Source organism: Phoenix dactylifera, chromosome 17 (genome assembly GCF_051530095.1).
Source record: "Phoenix dactylifera cultivar Ajwa chromosome 17, Ajwa_hap1_PhDact_Kaust_v1.1, whole genome shotgun sequence".
In the NCBI taxonomy this organism is placed as follows: Eukaryota; Viridiplantae; Streptophyta; class Magnoliopsida; order Arecales; family Arecaceae; genus Phoenix; species Phoenix dactylifera.
This window is the reverse complement of record NC_143206.1, coordinates 19,989,053-20,004,759: the sequence shown is the minus strand read 5'-3', so window position 1 is coordinate 20,004,759 and position 15,707 is coordinate 19,989,053. Positions and strand designations below refer to the sequence as shown.

The following is a 15,707-nucleotide window of genomic DNA, read 5'->3' as shown; positions in this document are numbered from 1 at the left end:
AATCATAATATTGTTTAGATTAGATCTAAATAAAGTTTATGATTCATATGATCTTTGATTTTAATGAACAAATCAGATCTGAAAATAAAAGTGAAAAAACAAATACATAAGATGTATGTTGTTTGTATTAATTCATGTTGTTATGTATATGTGATGCATGAACATAAAACATAATGACTTAAACATGAATTAAATCTGATTACATGTGATTAATTACAAAAACCCAGATCTGAAAATGTGTTTTAAGAACTGAAAGATTGTAATTAATATGTAATTAAAAAGAAATATGCAATGATCAAAACTTTCATAAGTCTAAACTTAATTGAGAATTAAGTGTTATGAAATAGAATTGTAACTCAATTAATTGACATTGCATAATTCTTTGGACATATGGGTTAGCTTGAATCAAGTTCTTAGGATTGGGTTAGACCTAAGGTTAGAATCAAACATGGTCTAATTAGAGTTAATTGATCAAATCTAATTAAGTAGTAACTAGATTAGGTCAAGGAAACTCTAGGTTAAATACAATAGTTGTAGATTGATCAATTCCATGTCTTTGATTAGACCAAGATGGAACTTGATTTAGGCTCAGAGGTGTAGCTCGAGTCATTTGAGTAATCAAATCGAAATTGATTAACCAGTCGGTGTCTAAGGTAAGTTTGGCAGTTTTGACCGGTGGTTTTTAATTGGGAGCTACTCGCACTGATTCGTCTTTGTCGAGTTAATGGCATATCCCTTCCACCGATCTCACTTACCTGGCCGACATGGTCAATCACATTTTGATTGGATCACTTAATGATTCGAGTTAGCCCATGCCTTAAGGAAAATCAGTATGACTGATTTAGGTGTCTCCTTAACCGGTTTGAGTCTAATCTGATTTGGTGAAGTCAGTGGGAGAAATTAGACTAACCGGATCTTCTCATCTATCCTAATTATGAAATTCTCTAAAATTATTAGGTCCTTAAAATGAAATGGTTATGGAGATAACTAGGTCATAGCCTCCCATTAAGTTGGGTGATAATGTGTCCAATATTTTGATAATTATTGGAGGCGCCACACGCCTGGTACTTATCAAGCATTGGAATTGTCATTCAATATATGATGAGTTAAGTGTACCTTCAATAGGCGGTCAGGTGAGCCGAGCCACACTCGGGCTTGGTCGTCTATTAGTTGATTAGACTTAACCCTATCATTTAATGGTAGGACCTGACTAGGGTATTCGGTGGAGGCGCCACACGCCTGCCGGAAAACCTAGGGCAAAATCATCACTAGAAGTTGCTTGGTGAAGCAATTGGTTAAGAACCTACCAATAGGTGCATATGGGTTGGTCGAGCCACACTCGGGCCTATATGGGATCTATTGGGTTCTAGTGCCCACTAAAGAATTAGGAGTAATTTTTCGAATTAGAGGTAGAGGCTACCAATTTGTATAAAATAGTGGGAATATCTTTAGACTAAAGTCCAAGTCTACTGTGTTTAGTCAATTCATATACTAATAGCCAAATTTTCTTTTTATGCAGAAATGGCCACTAATTTATCACTTCGCTCATTGTTGGACAATGACAAGTTGACTGGTCCAAATTTCAATAATTGGCATAGGAAACTGAAAATAGTGCTAGAGCATGAGAGGATCCTTTATGTGATAACGGATCAAACACCTGAGCAGCCCGCTGCTAATGCATCAAGATCGGCCAGAGACACTTATCAGAAGTGGCTCAGTGACCGGATCACTGTTCGATGCATCATGTTGGCAGCAATGAGTGATGAGTTTAGTAGGCGTTTTGAGAATACGCAGCCGGAAGATATCATTCAAGTGTTGAATGAATCATTCGGGGTTTCTGACGACGTTGAGAGGCACAAAACTAGTTATGCCATCTTCAGCGCCCGAATGAAAGATGGGACCTCGGTAACTGATCATGTACTGTACATGATTGAGTTGATCGAGCGTCTAAGCTCTCTTGGCTTTCCCCTTCATGATCAATTGGGGAAGGATGCCATACTAAACTCATTGCCTGGATCATACCGTCTTTTTCTCACTCATTTTCGTATGACGAAACCTGTAGTGAATTATCACCAATTGTTGGGGTTACTACAGACGTTTGAGAATGATCACCAACTTCTTAAGAAGACGGTGAATTTAGTGGGAGGTTCATCCAAGGGTCGCTCCTTTAAGAAAGGGAAAAAGAAAAATAAAATCCAAAAGAAACAGGTGCACCATGCTCAGCCTAGTCAGAAAAAGAATAAAAAGGCTGATCAGAGCAAGGCGGAGTGCTTCTTCTGCAAGAAGCAAGGACATTGGAAGAGGAACTGTCCTCTTTACATTGCATCCCTCGATCCGAACCGGCCTAAGAAAAGTGGGCAATCAGTTGCCAATCAAGGTACTTATATGATAACACCTTGCAATTTTTCTATTTGTGATAATTCGACCTGGATATTGGATACCGGTAGTCCTTTTAATATTTGCAATTCGTTGCAGGGGCTACAAGTTAGTAAGAGGTTTGAAGAAGGAGAAAGGTTCCTGAATGTTGGAGATGGAAGACCAGTTCCAGTTCTAGCTTTAGGAATTCTTAAACTTGAATTCAGCTCTCATGTAAATGTCCTTAGTGATTGTCACTATTGTCCAAGTTTTCTATTGAATATCATTTCTGTAGGCCTTTTGGCCAAAAATGGTTATGAAATATCAATAAAAAAGGATTATTGCAATGTCATTTGGAATGGTGTTGTTGTAATGAATGAAATTCTGAGTAATGGCATTTACATTTTGTCACAGCCTGTTCATGTAATGTATAAATCCAATAAGCGCCCTAGAATAGATAATGCCACGGATGTCTATCTTTGGCATCATAGGCTAGGTCATATTAACAAGAATAGGATGAACAGGTTAAGTAAAGAGGGAATCCTTGATGTTAATGATTGTGAATCATTGACAACCTGTGAATCATGTCTTCTTGGTAAAATGACCAAATCACCTTTTACCGAAAAAGGTGAACGAGCCAGTGATTTATTGACCCTTGTACATTCTGATGTATGTGGGCCAATGAGCACAGATGCTAGAGGTGGGTATTCATATTTCATTACGTTTACAGACGACCTTTCTAGGTATGGTTATGTCTATTTAATGAGACATAAATCTGAATCATTTGAAATGTTCAAATTATATCGTAATGAAGTAGAAAAACAAACTGAAAAGAGTATTAAAACTCTTCGATCAGATCGAGGAGGTGAATACCTCTCCAGTGAATTTTTGACATATCTAGAAGAAAATGGGATTCTCTCCCAATGGACTTCTCCTGGTACACCACAATATAATGGTGTGTCAGAAAGGAGAAATCGAACTCTGTTAGACATGGTTCGATCCATGATGGGGTTTGCTAATCTGCCCATATCCTTTTGGGGATATGCTCTTGAGTCAGCCTGCTATATTCTAAATAAGGTTCCAAGTAAGTCTGTAAATAAAACACCACATGAGATGTGGACTGGACGTAAGCCGATGCTCTCTCACCTTAGGATTTGGGGGTGTCCGGCGTACGTCAAACGTTTGAAGACAGACAAACTTGAATCCAAGTCTGACAAATGTTTCTTTGTTGGTTACCCTAAAGAAACTAAAGGATATTACTTCTACTTTGCTGAAGAACAAAACTTTTTCGTAAGCAATAGAGCAATTTTCTTAGAAAAGGAATTCCTTGGTGAAGGAACAAATAGCTCTAATGTTGAGCTTAGAGAAGTTCAACATGTAGAAGATCCGACACCATCTACTGAACCAGTTGAGTCGGATTTGATTAGATCAGATCCAGAACCCATATTAGATGCACCATTAAGGCGATCGGGTAGAGTACCACGTCAGCCGGACAGATACTACGGTTTCTTGGTCCGGGATGGAGATCCTATCGAACTTGATGAAAACGATGAGGATCCGATCACATATATGGATGCAATGCAGAGGTATGACTCTGATAAATGGCTTGGAGCCATGCAATCCGAAATGGAATCCATGAAGGTCAATGATGTTTGGACATTAGTTGACCCACCCGAAGGAATTAAATCCATAGGGTGTAAGTGGATATTCAAAAGGAAACGGGGCGCAGACGGAAAGGTAGAGACCTATAAAGCCCGTTTGGTTGCCAAGGGTTATCGTCAACGTTATGGTATTGACTATGACGAGGCGTTTTCTTCTGTGGCAATGCTCAAGTCCATTCGGATTGTGCTTGCGATAGCAGCACATTTAGACTATGAAATCTGGCAAATGGATGTAAAGACCGCATTTCTAAATGGAGATTTAGAAGAGGAAGTGTATATGATACAACCTGAAGGTTTTACATCTGCAGATGAGTCTAAAGTGTGCAAGCTTCAAAAATCCATTTATGGATTAAAGCAAGCTTCACGGAGTTGGAATATACGTTTTGATAAGGTAATCAAAACATATGGCTTCATTAAGAATGAAGAGGAACCTTGCATTTATAAATGGGCAAATGGTTCAGTTATTATATTCCTTATTTTGTATGTGGATGACATTCTTTTAATCGGGAATGACATTCCTGCATTACAAGGAATAAAGGTTTGGCTATCATCTCAATTTGCCATGAAGGATTTGGGAGAAGCATCTTACATCCTAGGGATGAAGATCTATAGAGATAGATCTAGAAGATTGCTTGGATTATCCCAATCCACATACATTGATACTATACTGAATAGGTTCAGTATGATTAATTCCAAGAAAGGCTATCTTCCGATGGGCCATGGAATTAACCTCTCTAAAAGGGATTGTCCGACAACCCCTCAAGAAAGAGAGAGTATGGATAGAATTCCATATGCTTCGGCAGTGGGATCTATAATGTATGCCATGACATGTACTAGACCAGACGTGGCATACTCACTAGGAGTAGTGAGCAGATACCAGTCTGATCCAGGTAGCAACCACTGGAAGGTTGTAAAAACCATCCTTAAATATTTGAGAAATACTAAAGATCAGTGGCTTGTCTATGGTGATTCTGACTTAAAACTTGAGGGATATACTGATTCAAGTTTTCAGTCAGATCAAGATGATAGCAAGAGCGTGTCAGGATATATCTTCACTCTTAAGGGTGGGGCCATCTGCTGGAAGAGTTCCAAGCAGCATACAGTGGCAGATTCTACATGTGAAGCAGAATATATCGCAGCATCTGATGCCGCCAAGGAAGCTGTATGGTTGCGGAAGTTCATCACCGAGCTTGGAGTGACACCCTCCATTGATGGTCCAGTGCCTGTATTTTGTGACAATACTGGGGCCATAGCTCAAGCAAGAGAACCCAAAGCACATCAGCGGACCAAGCATATTCTACGTCGCTACCACCTGGTTCGAGAGATCATCGATCGAGGTGATATTGATCTTCAGAAGAGTGACACAAAAGAAAATCTGGCTGACCCATTTACCAAAGTCCTCGGCATCAAAGAGTTCGACGAACACAAGTCGAAGATGGGTATTAGATACTGTGCCGATTGGCATTAGGCTAAGTGGGAGTTGTTGGAATTTGTATCCTAAATGTCAATCGTCAGCATATTGATGATTGAATTTTGTAAATGAATTGACAAATTAATAAAGTGTTATTTGGCATTATTCATCATTTCATCTTCAAATGAACTCTTATATGATGAAGTCCTTAGGACTTATGTTATGATAAAGGAGGATTTATCTTTGAGTCTTTAAACTTGTTTGCGACGAAATGATATGTTGTTACTAGGACGACAACATTATCGAGATTAGGTCGTTGTGTGACATATACGTTGGTTGTCCTCTTAACCAAGGAGTGTGGAGACACTGGTATGCCACACAAGTGAAGTGTAGAAGTACATTTCACTAAACGTGACCAATTCCGGAACGCTCTACTGTCGAGAGATGTTCCGAGTGGATATGGGTATAAGTTTGGCCCTCTGACCTGAGACCGCAACCTGTGACTAGCAAGCAACTCACTGTACTTTGGTACCGGACTACCTGAATTTCTAATTCAGTGACGGAAGGTCACTGGGTGCAGTCAAGTACTTGCGTAGTCAGTTGTGAGTCAAGATGGAATTGACCCCTCCTGAAAACAGGAGATAATGTCTTGTGATTAATTTAGCAAAACCTTGGCCAGGGTAATCCCAGTGAGGAGTCACGGGATATCTAAAGTTGATCACATAATGGATGTACTAATTATAGGGTTGACAGTGAGCTCTAAGTCATCCTGGCATTAGGAGTCAAAGGGATTGAATTATACAGTAACCATAGTTCAGGATTCCAGAATATTTGCTTCGCATATATTCGACCTATCCGGACGTCGGGTACCATTGCTAGATGGTCACATCGATTAGTGTAGAAAATTGTTCTTATACTACCGGCTTAGGTTCGAACCTATGAGGTCACACGCATAGAAGATTCCTGATTGATCAAGAAAGCTGATGAATGATTAAGAATCATTCAGGGGTAATTTGGTCAATTTGATTGGCAAATTATCTTATAAAATAATTAAAGTAATTATTGAAGGATTAATTAGTAATTAAATTACTAATAAACTCAATTTGATTGAGTAATTGTGCTAAGGATGAGCCAAATTGAATTGGATTCAAGTTTGGGCTCAATCAGGATTTTGACCTGATTGGATTAGGTCAGAACCAAAAAGGACTTAAGCTGATCAAATTAATTTTAAATTAATTTGTTCTTAATTGGGGATTGACCTAATTGAATTAGGTCCAACACAAAGTAATAATTCAATTTGATTGAGTTTGCATGAGCCAAAATTGAATTGGATTCAATTTGAGCTCAATCAGGGTCTGACCTGATTAGATTGGGTTCAACCAAATTGCTTTGTTTTAATTCGGGTTTGACCAAATTTGATTAGGTGCAACCCAAGGGGATTAGGCTCAGATGATGTGGCAATTATTGGTGACATGGAATTGGATTTCATGAATTTTAAATAAACCAAAATTATTGCATGGCACATGGACCCATTGCTTGACACATGGCGACATTGTTTGTTATTTGAATTTAAATTCAAACATTAAGCAATGTGTTAAATGATTTTAATCACTCAAACCATCAGCCAAGGTGGCGTCTGAGTTTTTGAATGGATTAAATTCGAATTTCAAGAGGTGATTTCGAAATTATGAAGTGTTTTACCTTGCCGCATGGATTTCAAATTCCTTCCCTCTTGCACATGTGTTTAAAATTTGAATTTAAATCAGATTTGGTTGAGATCTGATTTGGGTTGTTCCTATTCCTTTGCATGTGCCAACTAAAAGAGGTTTTCTGAAAATAAATTTCGAATTTTGAATGAAAATTCGGAGGCCATTAAAAGGGGTCAAACATGGGCACCAAAAACACATCCATTGCAGCCTTCTTCCTCACCCGCCTCCTCCTCCTCTTCTTCTCCATTTTAGATAGGGTTTTCAAGGCGAATATCTAGAAGATTCAAGATCAGATCTGAGTCCTCTACTTTCCTTACAAACCTCATCTCTATCTGCTTCAAGACGATTGATCAAGAGTTGATTGAATCCCGGCGGGCAGATTTCAGCTTTCAAGTGTTCTGCAGCTGCTAGCACTGTTGCGGAAGAAGATCCTTCAGGACTTCGCGTGTACTTCTCGTAGAGGCCATTCGTGTGCGTGGCTGCGAAGTCAAGAATCAGATTCACAACTTTTATCCATCATAAAAGGTATTAATCTAGCATTAATCATTTATTATGGTGTCAAGGTCTAGGTCCAATTCCCCGAGGTTTTATCCTCTTTTGGGGCTCCTCACGGAGATATCTCCAGAATCCATTCGATGGATATTCGGAGATTAATTGGAATAGAGTTCTTAAGTTTCAGATCTGATAGTTAATCATGCATAAAAGTTTTAGCATAATTGTTTAAACGATTCCGGCATAATCCTATGTTTTCTTAAGGTGCTGATTTCTAGATTTGATCTTGTAAGCATGCATGAATTAAATTGTTTGATTCGGTTTTTTCGCTGCGTTTTAAAACTTAAAAAGAACTACGTATGGCTTGATCCCCCTTATGAAGGGGTACGTAGGCAATCCGATCAGGTTCAGCCATGGTTTTCAAAAAAAAAAAAAAATTCAGCATGCTAAACACCGAAGAACCTAGGATTCACTTTCAGATGTTGCCTACTGAGCTGTTAACTCACCCCTATTATTTATATTTTTGCAGGTGATGACATATGATTATAGGGATTACGGGATGGAGTGATCATGATGTATTTAGCTAGTAGATATTGACTTTTCTTTTGACTTATGTATATATATATGGACATTTGATATGAAAACTGAAATTTATCTTTAATTAGTTATTGATGGTTGATCTGATTTATCTGCCTTGCGTGCCTGCGGGGTCCGCCCTGCAGGTGCGCGGCGTCTGCTCGCGCACCGGGCCCCGGGTTCGGGGCGCGATAGATTTATTGGTATCAGAGCATAGGTTAAAGATCACTAGGGACATTAAAACAGAATTATAATAAATATAATAATTAATAATAATAATTAAAAAAAACTTAGGAGTATAGGGACACATGTGAAGAAATGAGAGTGGGGTAGAAAATCTTATGGATGGGTGGATCTAACACTAATGATGTGTTATTTGTGTAAATAATAATTGAAAAAAAAAACTTAGGAATATAGGGACACATGTGAAGAAATGATAGTGGGGTAGAAAATTTTAGGGTGGATGGATCTAACCCTAATGTTGTGTTATTTGTGTATGTATCAGCATGCCGCCCCGCCGTGCACGTATGGCACCTCGCCGCCTGATCGAGACTATCGGGAGTGATCCAGCCACTTCTCATCCGACTGAGAGAGTCCAGGAGGACGAGACTGATCAGACAGAACTGGATGGACCAGATCATGGCCAGGAGAGCAGGATGGGAGGACCGACCCAGGTGATGGAGCTGATCAGAGAGGTTGTTGGGTTAGTTCGGCAGCAAAGGGAGCCACAACAGCTATTTTCCTCTGCTAGTTCTTCAGATCAGGGGAGGAGTATAGCAGAGTTCAGGAAGTTGGCTCCTCCGGCCTTCAAAGGAACTACCAATCCCCAAGAGGCCGAATGTTGGATAGATGAGATGGAGAAGGCCTTCAGGGCCATAGGTTGTACTGAGGAGGAGAAGATCAGATTTGCCACCTATATACTTCAGGATCGGGCTCATCATTGGTGGGAGTCTGTGGAGAGGACCATGATGCAGGATGCAGGATCTGTGACCTGACCGGAATTTCGCATGGCCTTCTACTCCAAGTATTTCCCTTCCAGTCGTATCAGGGAGCTGGAGAGAGAGTTTCTGAGCCTCTCTCAGGGGAGTATGACTGTGGAGGACTACGAGGCTGAGTTCGATCGACTGTCCCGTTTTGCACCATCTCTTGTCCAAGACCCTAAATCTAGGATGAATAGATTTGAGGAAGGACTGAGGCATCGCCTGCGTTAGGGTTTAGCTGCTGTTCACTCGACTGATTATGATGACCTAGTTGACAGAGCTAAAAATATGGAGATCATCTGGAAGGAGACACAGGATGCTCAGAAAGGGAAGTCGAAGAGGTCCAGGGACTTTGATTCTGACGGTGAGCGGCATCTGCGCCGACCTATGCAGTTTCGTCCAGGAGCTGGGCAGCGAGTTCCACATGGGAGGACTGCACCGGATCGCAGGGGGATATCAGGAGTATGCTTCAGGTGTGGCCAGACTGGACATAGAGCTGTTGAGTGTCTTCAGACACGGCCTGGTGTTGGGGCGTGTTTCAGGTGTGGTCAGCAGGGCCACCGGATAGCTGAGTGCCCTCAGACTCAGACTGTTTCTGGAGTTTGTTTCGGGTGTGGTCAGCCGGGCCACAGGATTTCCAGTTGTCCTCGTACTAGATCTGCGCAGAGGCCACCGAGTTCTGTAGCTCCTCAACGACAGACTTTCTTCACTCTAGTACAGGTTACTCAGTCAGCTGTCCCCAGGCAGCAAAGGGGAGGAGGACCTCATACCCAGGGACGAATTTATGCGCTGACTCAGCAGGATGCTTAGGCATCCAACACTGTAGTGACAGGTATATTGTTGGTATCTTTCACTTATACTTATGTGTTATTTAATTCTGGTGCTACGCATTTTTTTATCTCATCTTCATATGTGCATAAGTGCGATTTACACTACTCTTCCTTAGAGAGGAAATTATGCATTAGTACTCCAGCTGGGAGTACGATGACAGTTAGTCAGATCTGCATTTCCTGTCCAGTACTAGTTGAGGGTAGAGATTTGAGAGCTAATTTGATTGTTATGAATCTGCATGACTTTAATGTAATCTTGGGTATGGATTGGTTGGCTGCATACCACGCTACCATAGACTGTTTTCTGAAGAGGGTGACCTTCCGGATCCCGGGTATTGATGAGTTCAGTTTTTTTGGTGAGTTTCGGCCGGCCGAGGTCAATCCGGCCGAAACGAGTTCGGCCGGAGGTGGGCGAACGGGGGGGGGGGGGGGCTTCCCAGCCCCGGTCTCTCTCTTCCTCCCTTTCTTCCTCTCCTTCTTCTCTCCTTCTTCTCTTCCGCCGCTCGTGACAGTGGGGTGGCCGACGGCGACTGGCCGAGCGCCGCCGCCGAGGGCCACGGTCGACCGCCGAGGGCCGACCGGAACCACCAGCAACCCCTTCTTCCTTCTTCCCCTTCTTCTTCTTTTTCTTCTCCTTCTTCTTCTCTTCCTTCTCTCTTCTTCTCTTCTTCTTCTTCTTCTTCTTTATTCTTCCTGAGTTTTCCTTGCTTTGAAGTCTGTGCCTCATTTGTGAACCAGATCTTGAACCGGGTTTAAACTGTGAACCGGTTCCACCTATTCCGTGAATGGGGTTTGATCCAAGTTTGAGTGAATGGGTTTTGGTTATGGTCTGAATCTGAGTCAGAAATTTGGGTTAGCCTGATGTGAGTATAATCTAGTTCGTCAAGATTTGATCTGATCTGGTCTGATCAGATCTGGTTTGGGTTGGGTTGGGGATCTGTGTTGGGCTGAGTTGAACCTAATTGGATCTGTGGGCTGGGTTGGTTTGGGCCTGAGATCTGATCTGGACCTGTAATCTGGTTTGGTTCAATTGGGCCTAATCTGTGTTGGGCCACAATTGGTTTTGGGTTTAAAGGATTCTGATTTTTGGGATTTGGTTTACTTGTTATTAGGGTCTATATTTGATCTTGGGGGCCCATTCTTGGATTTATGAACTTAGGAGTTTAAGGGGTTGGAATTAGTTTAAATTATGTTTCTTAATTAATTAAATAATTAATATTTATGTTTAATCAGGGGTTTGTAATATCTGTGGCAGGGATTTTTAAGCGAGCCCAGGTAGGTGACCTATTGCTTTAAAGTAGAATTTTAACATGTATCTTGCATATGTCGATGTTATGTTTTATTATTGGCAATATATGTTAGAATTAGAATTAAATATTTAATTTCATAAACTGTTATGTGCTTTATTATTGGGAGTATGATCATGACTTTGATTTGGAAATTTACCATGTGGAAAGTTGATTTATTGATTTTTAAAATCCGCGTGACTATAGTCTAGGCCCCGCCAATGGGATGATACGTTGGCCCTGTCGACTTGTACTGAGGAACTAGTTCCGACACCACGACCACCGGTGATAGAATAGTGGCGGCACAGGGGTGCGTTTTGCTCTTCGGAGCGGCTCGGTGGAGCGTGAGTTTGGCACCAGGGGGTGCGGCACAGTGGTGCGTTGGCTCAGTGGAGCGGCTCTTCGGAGAGTTGTATTGGCACTTCGGTGTAACCATACCACTGGGTGATGTGGCCGTAGTCATGCGGTTGAGTTATTTTGAGTCTCGGATCGGGTTTACGGATTATCATGTGGATCTTTGGATTCATGAGTTTTAGCTGCTTTCTTACATACATCATGACATATTATATGATGACTTTATTGCATGATGTTGCCTACTGAGCTGTTAGCTCACTCCTATTATTTACATTTTTGCAGGTGATGACATATGATTATAGGGATTACGGGATGGAGTGATCATGATGTATTTAGCTAGTAGATTTTGACTTTTCTTTTGACTTATGTATATATATATGGACATTTGATATGAAAACTGGAATTTATCTTTAATTAGTTATTGATGGTTGATCTGATTTATCTGCCTTGCGTGCCTGCGGGGTCCGTCCAGCAGGTGCGCGGCGTCTGCTCGCGCCCCGGGCCCCGGGTTCGGGGCGCGACACCTTTCCCCACCGAATTTGTTCAGTTAGTGTTCTCAACTATTGTTTTGCCAATGCAGGATGTTCTACAATGGAAGATTACAGAGCCAAGAAGAAAACCAGGAAGGCATTATAGAGAAGAGAAGAACTCGGGGAGATTGTGAGCAGTAGATGCTTTGAAACAAGCTGGAATACAAACCAGGAGATCAAGAGACAACTCTAGCTGCCCAGAAGCAACAGCTAAGTTCGGCATCTATGTCGGGCTCTCTTGGACAGACAAGAAGCTTCGTTTCAAATTTCTTTGCTATCTATCACAAAAGCAGCCTTTTAAACATTTGCTCTGATACCATTAGTAGAACTAACTCCTTCCGCAAGAACCTGCAATGTGAATTAAACCAGAAGAAGCTTTTCCACCTTCTGGAGCTGATGTAGATCAAGATGATATGCTGCATCCATGAGAGAGAGAGAGAGGGGGAGACAGAGGAGGGAAGGACATCAATGGGGATCTGGAGGCTGCATCATGAGAGAAACAGGGAGGAGGGAAGGGTCGGATTTGGGGGCTGCATTAATGAGAGAGAGAGGAGGGAGAGGTGAGAGGGAGAGAGAGAGGCATAGACAAAGGAAAAAAAAGTAAATGAGGAGGGATTCATATCCGGGAAGAGCGGATCGAGCGATTTGATCGGCGCTATCATAGATGAAGAGAGAGGGTCGAAGAAGAGAAGGCTGGGCACTGGCCAGAGATGGCCGAGATGCGCCGAGATCTGCAGAGAGGAGAGGAGAGAGAGGAAAAAGAGGAGAGAGAGCAGAGGGGAGGGAGGGAGAGGGTGGGGGTCAGGTGGCCGGGAGATGGGGGCCAGATCAGCCGGGCGAGGGATCGCCTTCACAGGATGGGGGGAGAGGGAGAGAAGGGGAAGGGAGAGAAAGAGGATGTTGAAGAGAGAAGGGGATTCGGCGGCTGGTCAACGGGCAGATCCAGTTGGCGATGACAAGATGCATGTGACCATTAATGGTGCCGAGAACAAGAAGAGGGAGGAAGTTAGGAAGAAAACGAGAAGAGGAGAGGTAGAAAAGAGAGAAGAGAGGGGAGATAGAGAGAGAGAGGAATGGAGAGGGGCCCGGTGGCCGGCCCGCCACCGGAGATGTTGTACCGGCGTGGGAGATCGAGCTTCGCTGGGAGATGTTGGAGAGGCTTCGCTTCGCTAATTAACATCCCTTTCACCACTTGCACCACTTGTTTGTTTGCATTGATATTGATGTGCAGGCTGTGCCCTGATCTCTTCTCTTTTTCAGACTTCCGGGTCTTTGAAAATTGATCATTCAAATCGAGAGTATTAACTTTCACCTCCATGATTATTTGGATGATGATCCCATGAGATTGTTTCCATTGCAAATTATTATAACATGTTGTGGGGTGTTGTTCTGTGTGGATTGTAAATGGAGTAAAGAGGCTCTTCACGTTAAACAGCATACACGAAGTGAGATTGCATGACTCGAAACAATTGAAACATTATAATTCAATGGCATTTTGGCAGCGCCGTCGAAAATGAACACAGTAAGAGTGCCCATGTGTTTCAGCAACAACATTCGAGCATGGCGGATGTAACCGGTGGCTTTTGCTTTGCAAAGACAGTACTCAAGACTTGTTAACATCTGCAGAACTAGTTTCAAAAGTCTCTTGGAGAACAGACCATTCGTCACCTGGTTAGGCCGAGGTGAACATTGATCGCTTGGGAAGGAATTCAGAATTCGTGCATGAATGCTCATGCCAAGAACTTCTCCAGCTTCTCCACTTCTTCCACGCTTCCAATGAATAGTGGAACTCTCTGATGAATCTGCCAAGTTCATGACGGCAAAAGGAATGTAAAAAAAAAAAAAGAAAAGGGAAAAAGGGAAAAAGTAGTGGAACACATGAGATTAGAATATGAGAGTCACCTCTTGGGGTTCGATGTCGAGAATCCTCTGGTGGCCGTCGGATCCCTTCCCACCGGCCTGTTCCACGAGAAAGCTCATGGGAGCGCACTCGTAGAGAAGCCTCAGCTTGCCGTTCTTGCTCTTCTTATCCCGCGGGTAGCCGTAGATCCCGCCGTAAAGCATCGTGCGGTGGAAGTCGCCCACCAGGCTCCCGATGTATCGCGCGGAGTAGGGCTTGCCGGTGGGTCCGGGGTCCTTGAGGCTGTCCATGTACCGCCGCAGCTTGTCGTCCCACAGCAGGTAGTTGCCCTCGTTGAAGGCGTAGATCTTGCCCGCCCGCGGTATCTTCACCTCCTCCTGGGTCAGCACGAACTCCCCGTACATGGGGTCCAGCGTGAACACATACGCCCCTTTCCCCACCGTCAAAACGAATATGATCGAGCTCGAGTACATGCAGTAGCCCGCGGCCAAGAGGTTGCTCCCGGGCTGGCACACGCTCACCACGCACTTCTGCTCCCCTTGACCTAGCTGCCACAGCACGTGCCAATATCAGCTAGAGTTGAATTCTACTACCGTTAACAGAAGTGCAGCGTGCAACCGGGACGGTCGAGATGATCCTACGGTGGAGCCGTCCCCCGCGTCGGCGAGGCACTCGTCGTTGGGGCTGTAGATTCCGAAGATGGAGCCCGTGGAGACGCCGGCGTCGATGTTGGAGGATCCATCCAGCGGGTCGAAGACGACGATGTAGTTCCCGGAGTAGCTCTCTTCGACGGCGACCGGCACGTCCTCCTCCTCTGATGCGATGATGCCCGTCCGTCCGCTGGACCTCAGGCAATTCGAGAACACCTGTTACTTTGTCATCATCGTGGCTTCAGAATTAGCTTGATGATGGAAAACAGATAGCCTCTGATCATTAATTATTAGCATGGGAATGAATAATAATACACCCCGACCTCATTGGAGACCACGTCCAGCTTCTTCTGGTCTTCTCCCTGGACGTTGACGGCGCCCTGGACTCCGGTAAGGTTGGAGATGTTGGCCCTCTGTACCAGGGAGGCGATCTGCTTGCAGGCCATGGAGATGCTGGAGAGGACGATGGTCAACTCGGAGTCGATGTTGCCGACCTGCTCTTGCTTCAGTAGCCAGGTGGTTAGCGTTTGGAGCTCGAAGCTGCTCTTCTTCTTGGTCTCCACCTCCGTCGCCGTGGTGTCCACTGCGGCGCACTCGATGCCCGCCCAGCCATGCCGCTGCGGTCCTTGCTTGGCAGAAAAAATGGTCCTCTGGTGGCCGGGGAGGTTCAGATGGAAGGGTGAGAGACGCGAGAAGGAGCGGGTTGATGATCCTCCGGAGAGGAGTAGCTGGGACGCAGCAGAGATTGTGGCTACAGCCATCACTCCGGTTCTGCTTGTGAATTTAGAGGAGAGGGTTCGTGACGCTGTCCTCTTGATTCGCTTCCCACGTTTCGGTCCAGATTTCTGCCATCCATTGCTTGGGTGTAACCGGGAAGTATGGATGAGGCGCTGCGGCAAGTTGGAATTGTGAGGATGGCATTGCTTCCACTTCCAGTGGGGTCCGCTTATCCTCGGCCCTCAACCTTTCTCTGGATTTGGCTTTAGTCGGATATTCTGCTTCGGTTGGTTAT

At 43.6% G+C, this 15,707-nt stretch overlaps 1 protein-coding gene across 1 annotated transcript; it reads right to left on the bottom strand.

The window, feature by feature from the left end:
* Positions 1-13,640: 13,640 nt before the first annotated feature.
* On the bottom strand, positions 13,641-15,707 carry HCEF1 (high cyclic electron flow 1). The gene is made up of 4 exons (XM_008813115.5): positions 15,019-15,707; positions 14,687-14,911; positions 14,087-14,593; positions 13,641-13,986 (listed from the first exon to the last, which is right to left on the bottom strand). The coding sequence occupies exons 1-4, from the start codon at positions 15,454-15,456 to the stop codon at positions 13,915-13,917; spliced, it is 1,242 nt and encodes a 413-aa protein (XP_008811337.4). The 5' UTR covers positions 15,457-15,707; the 3' UTR covers positions 13,641-13,914.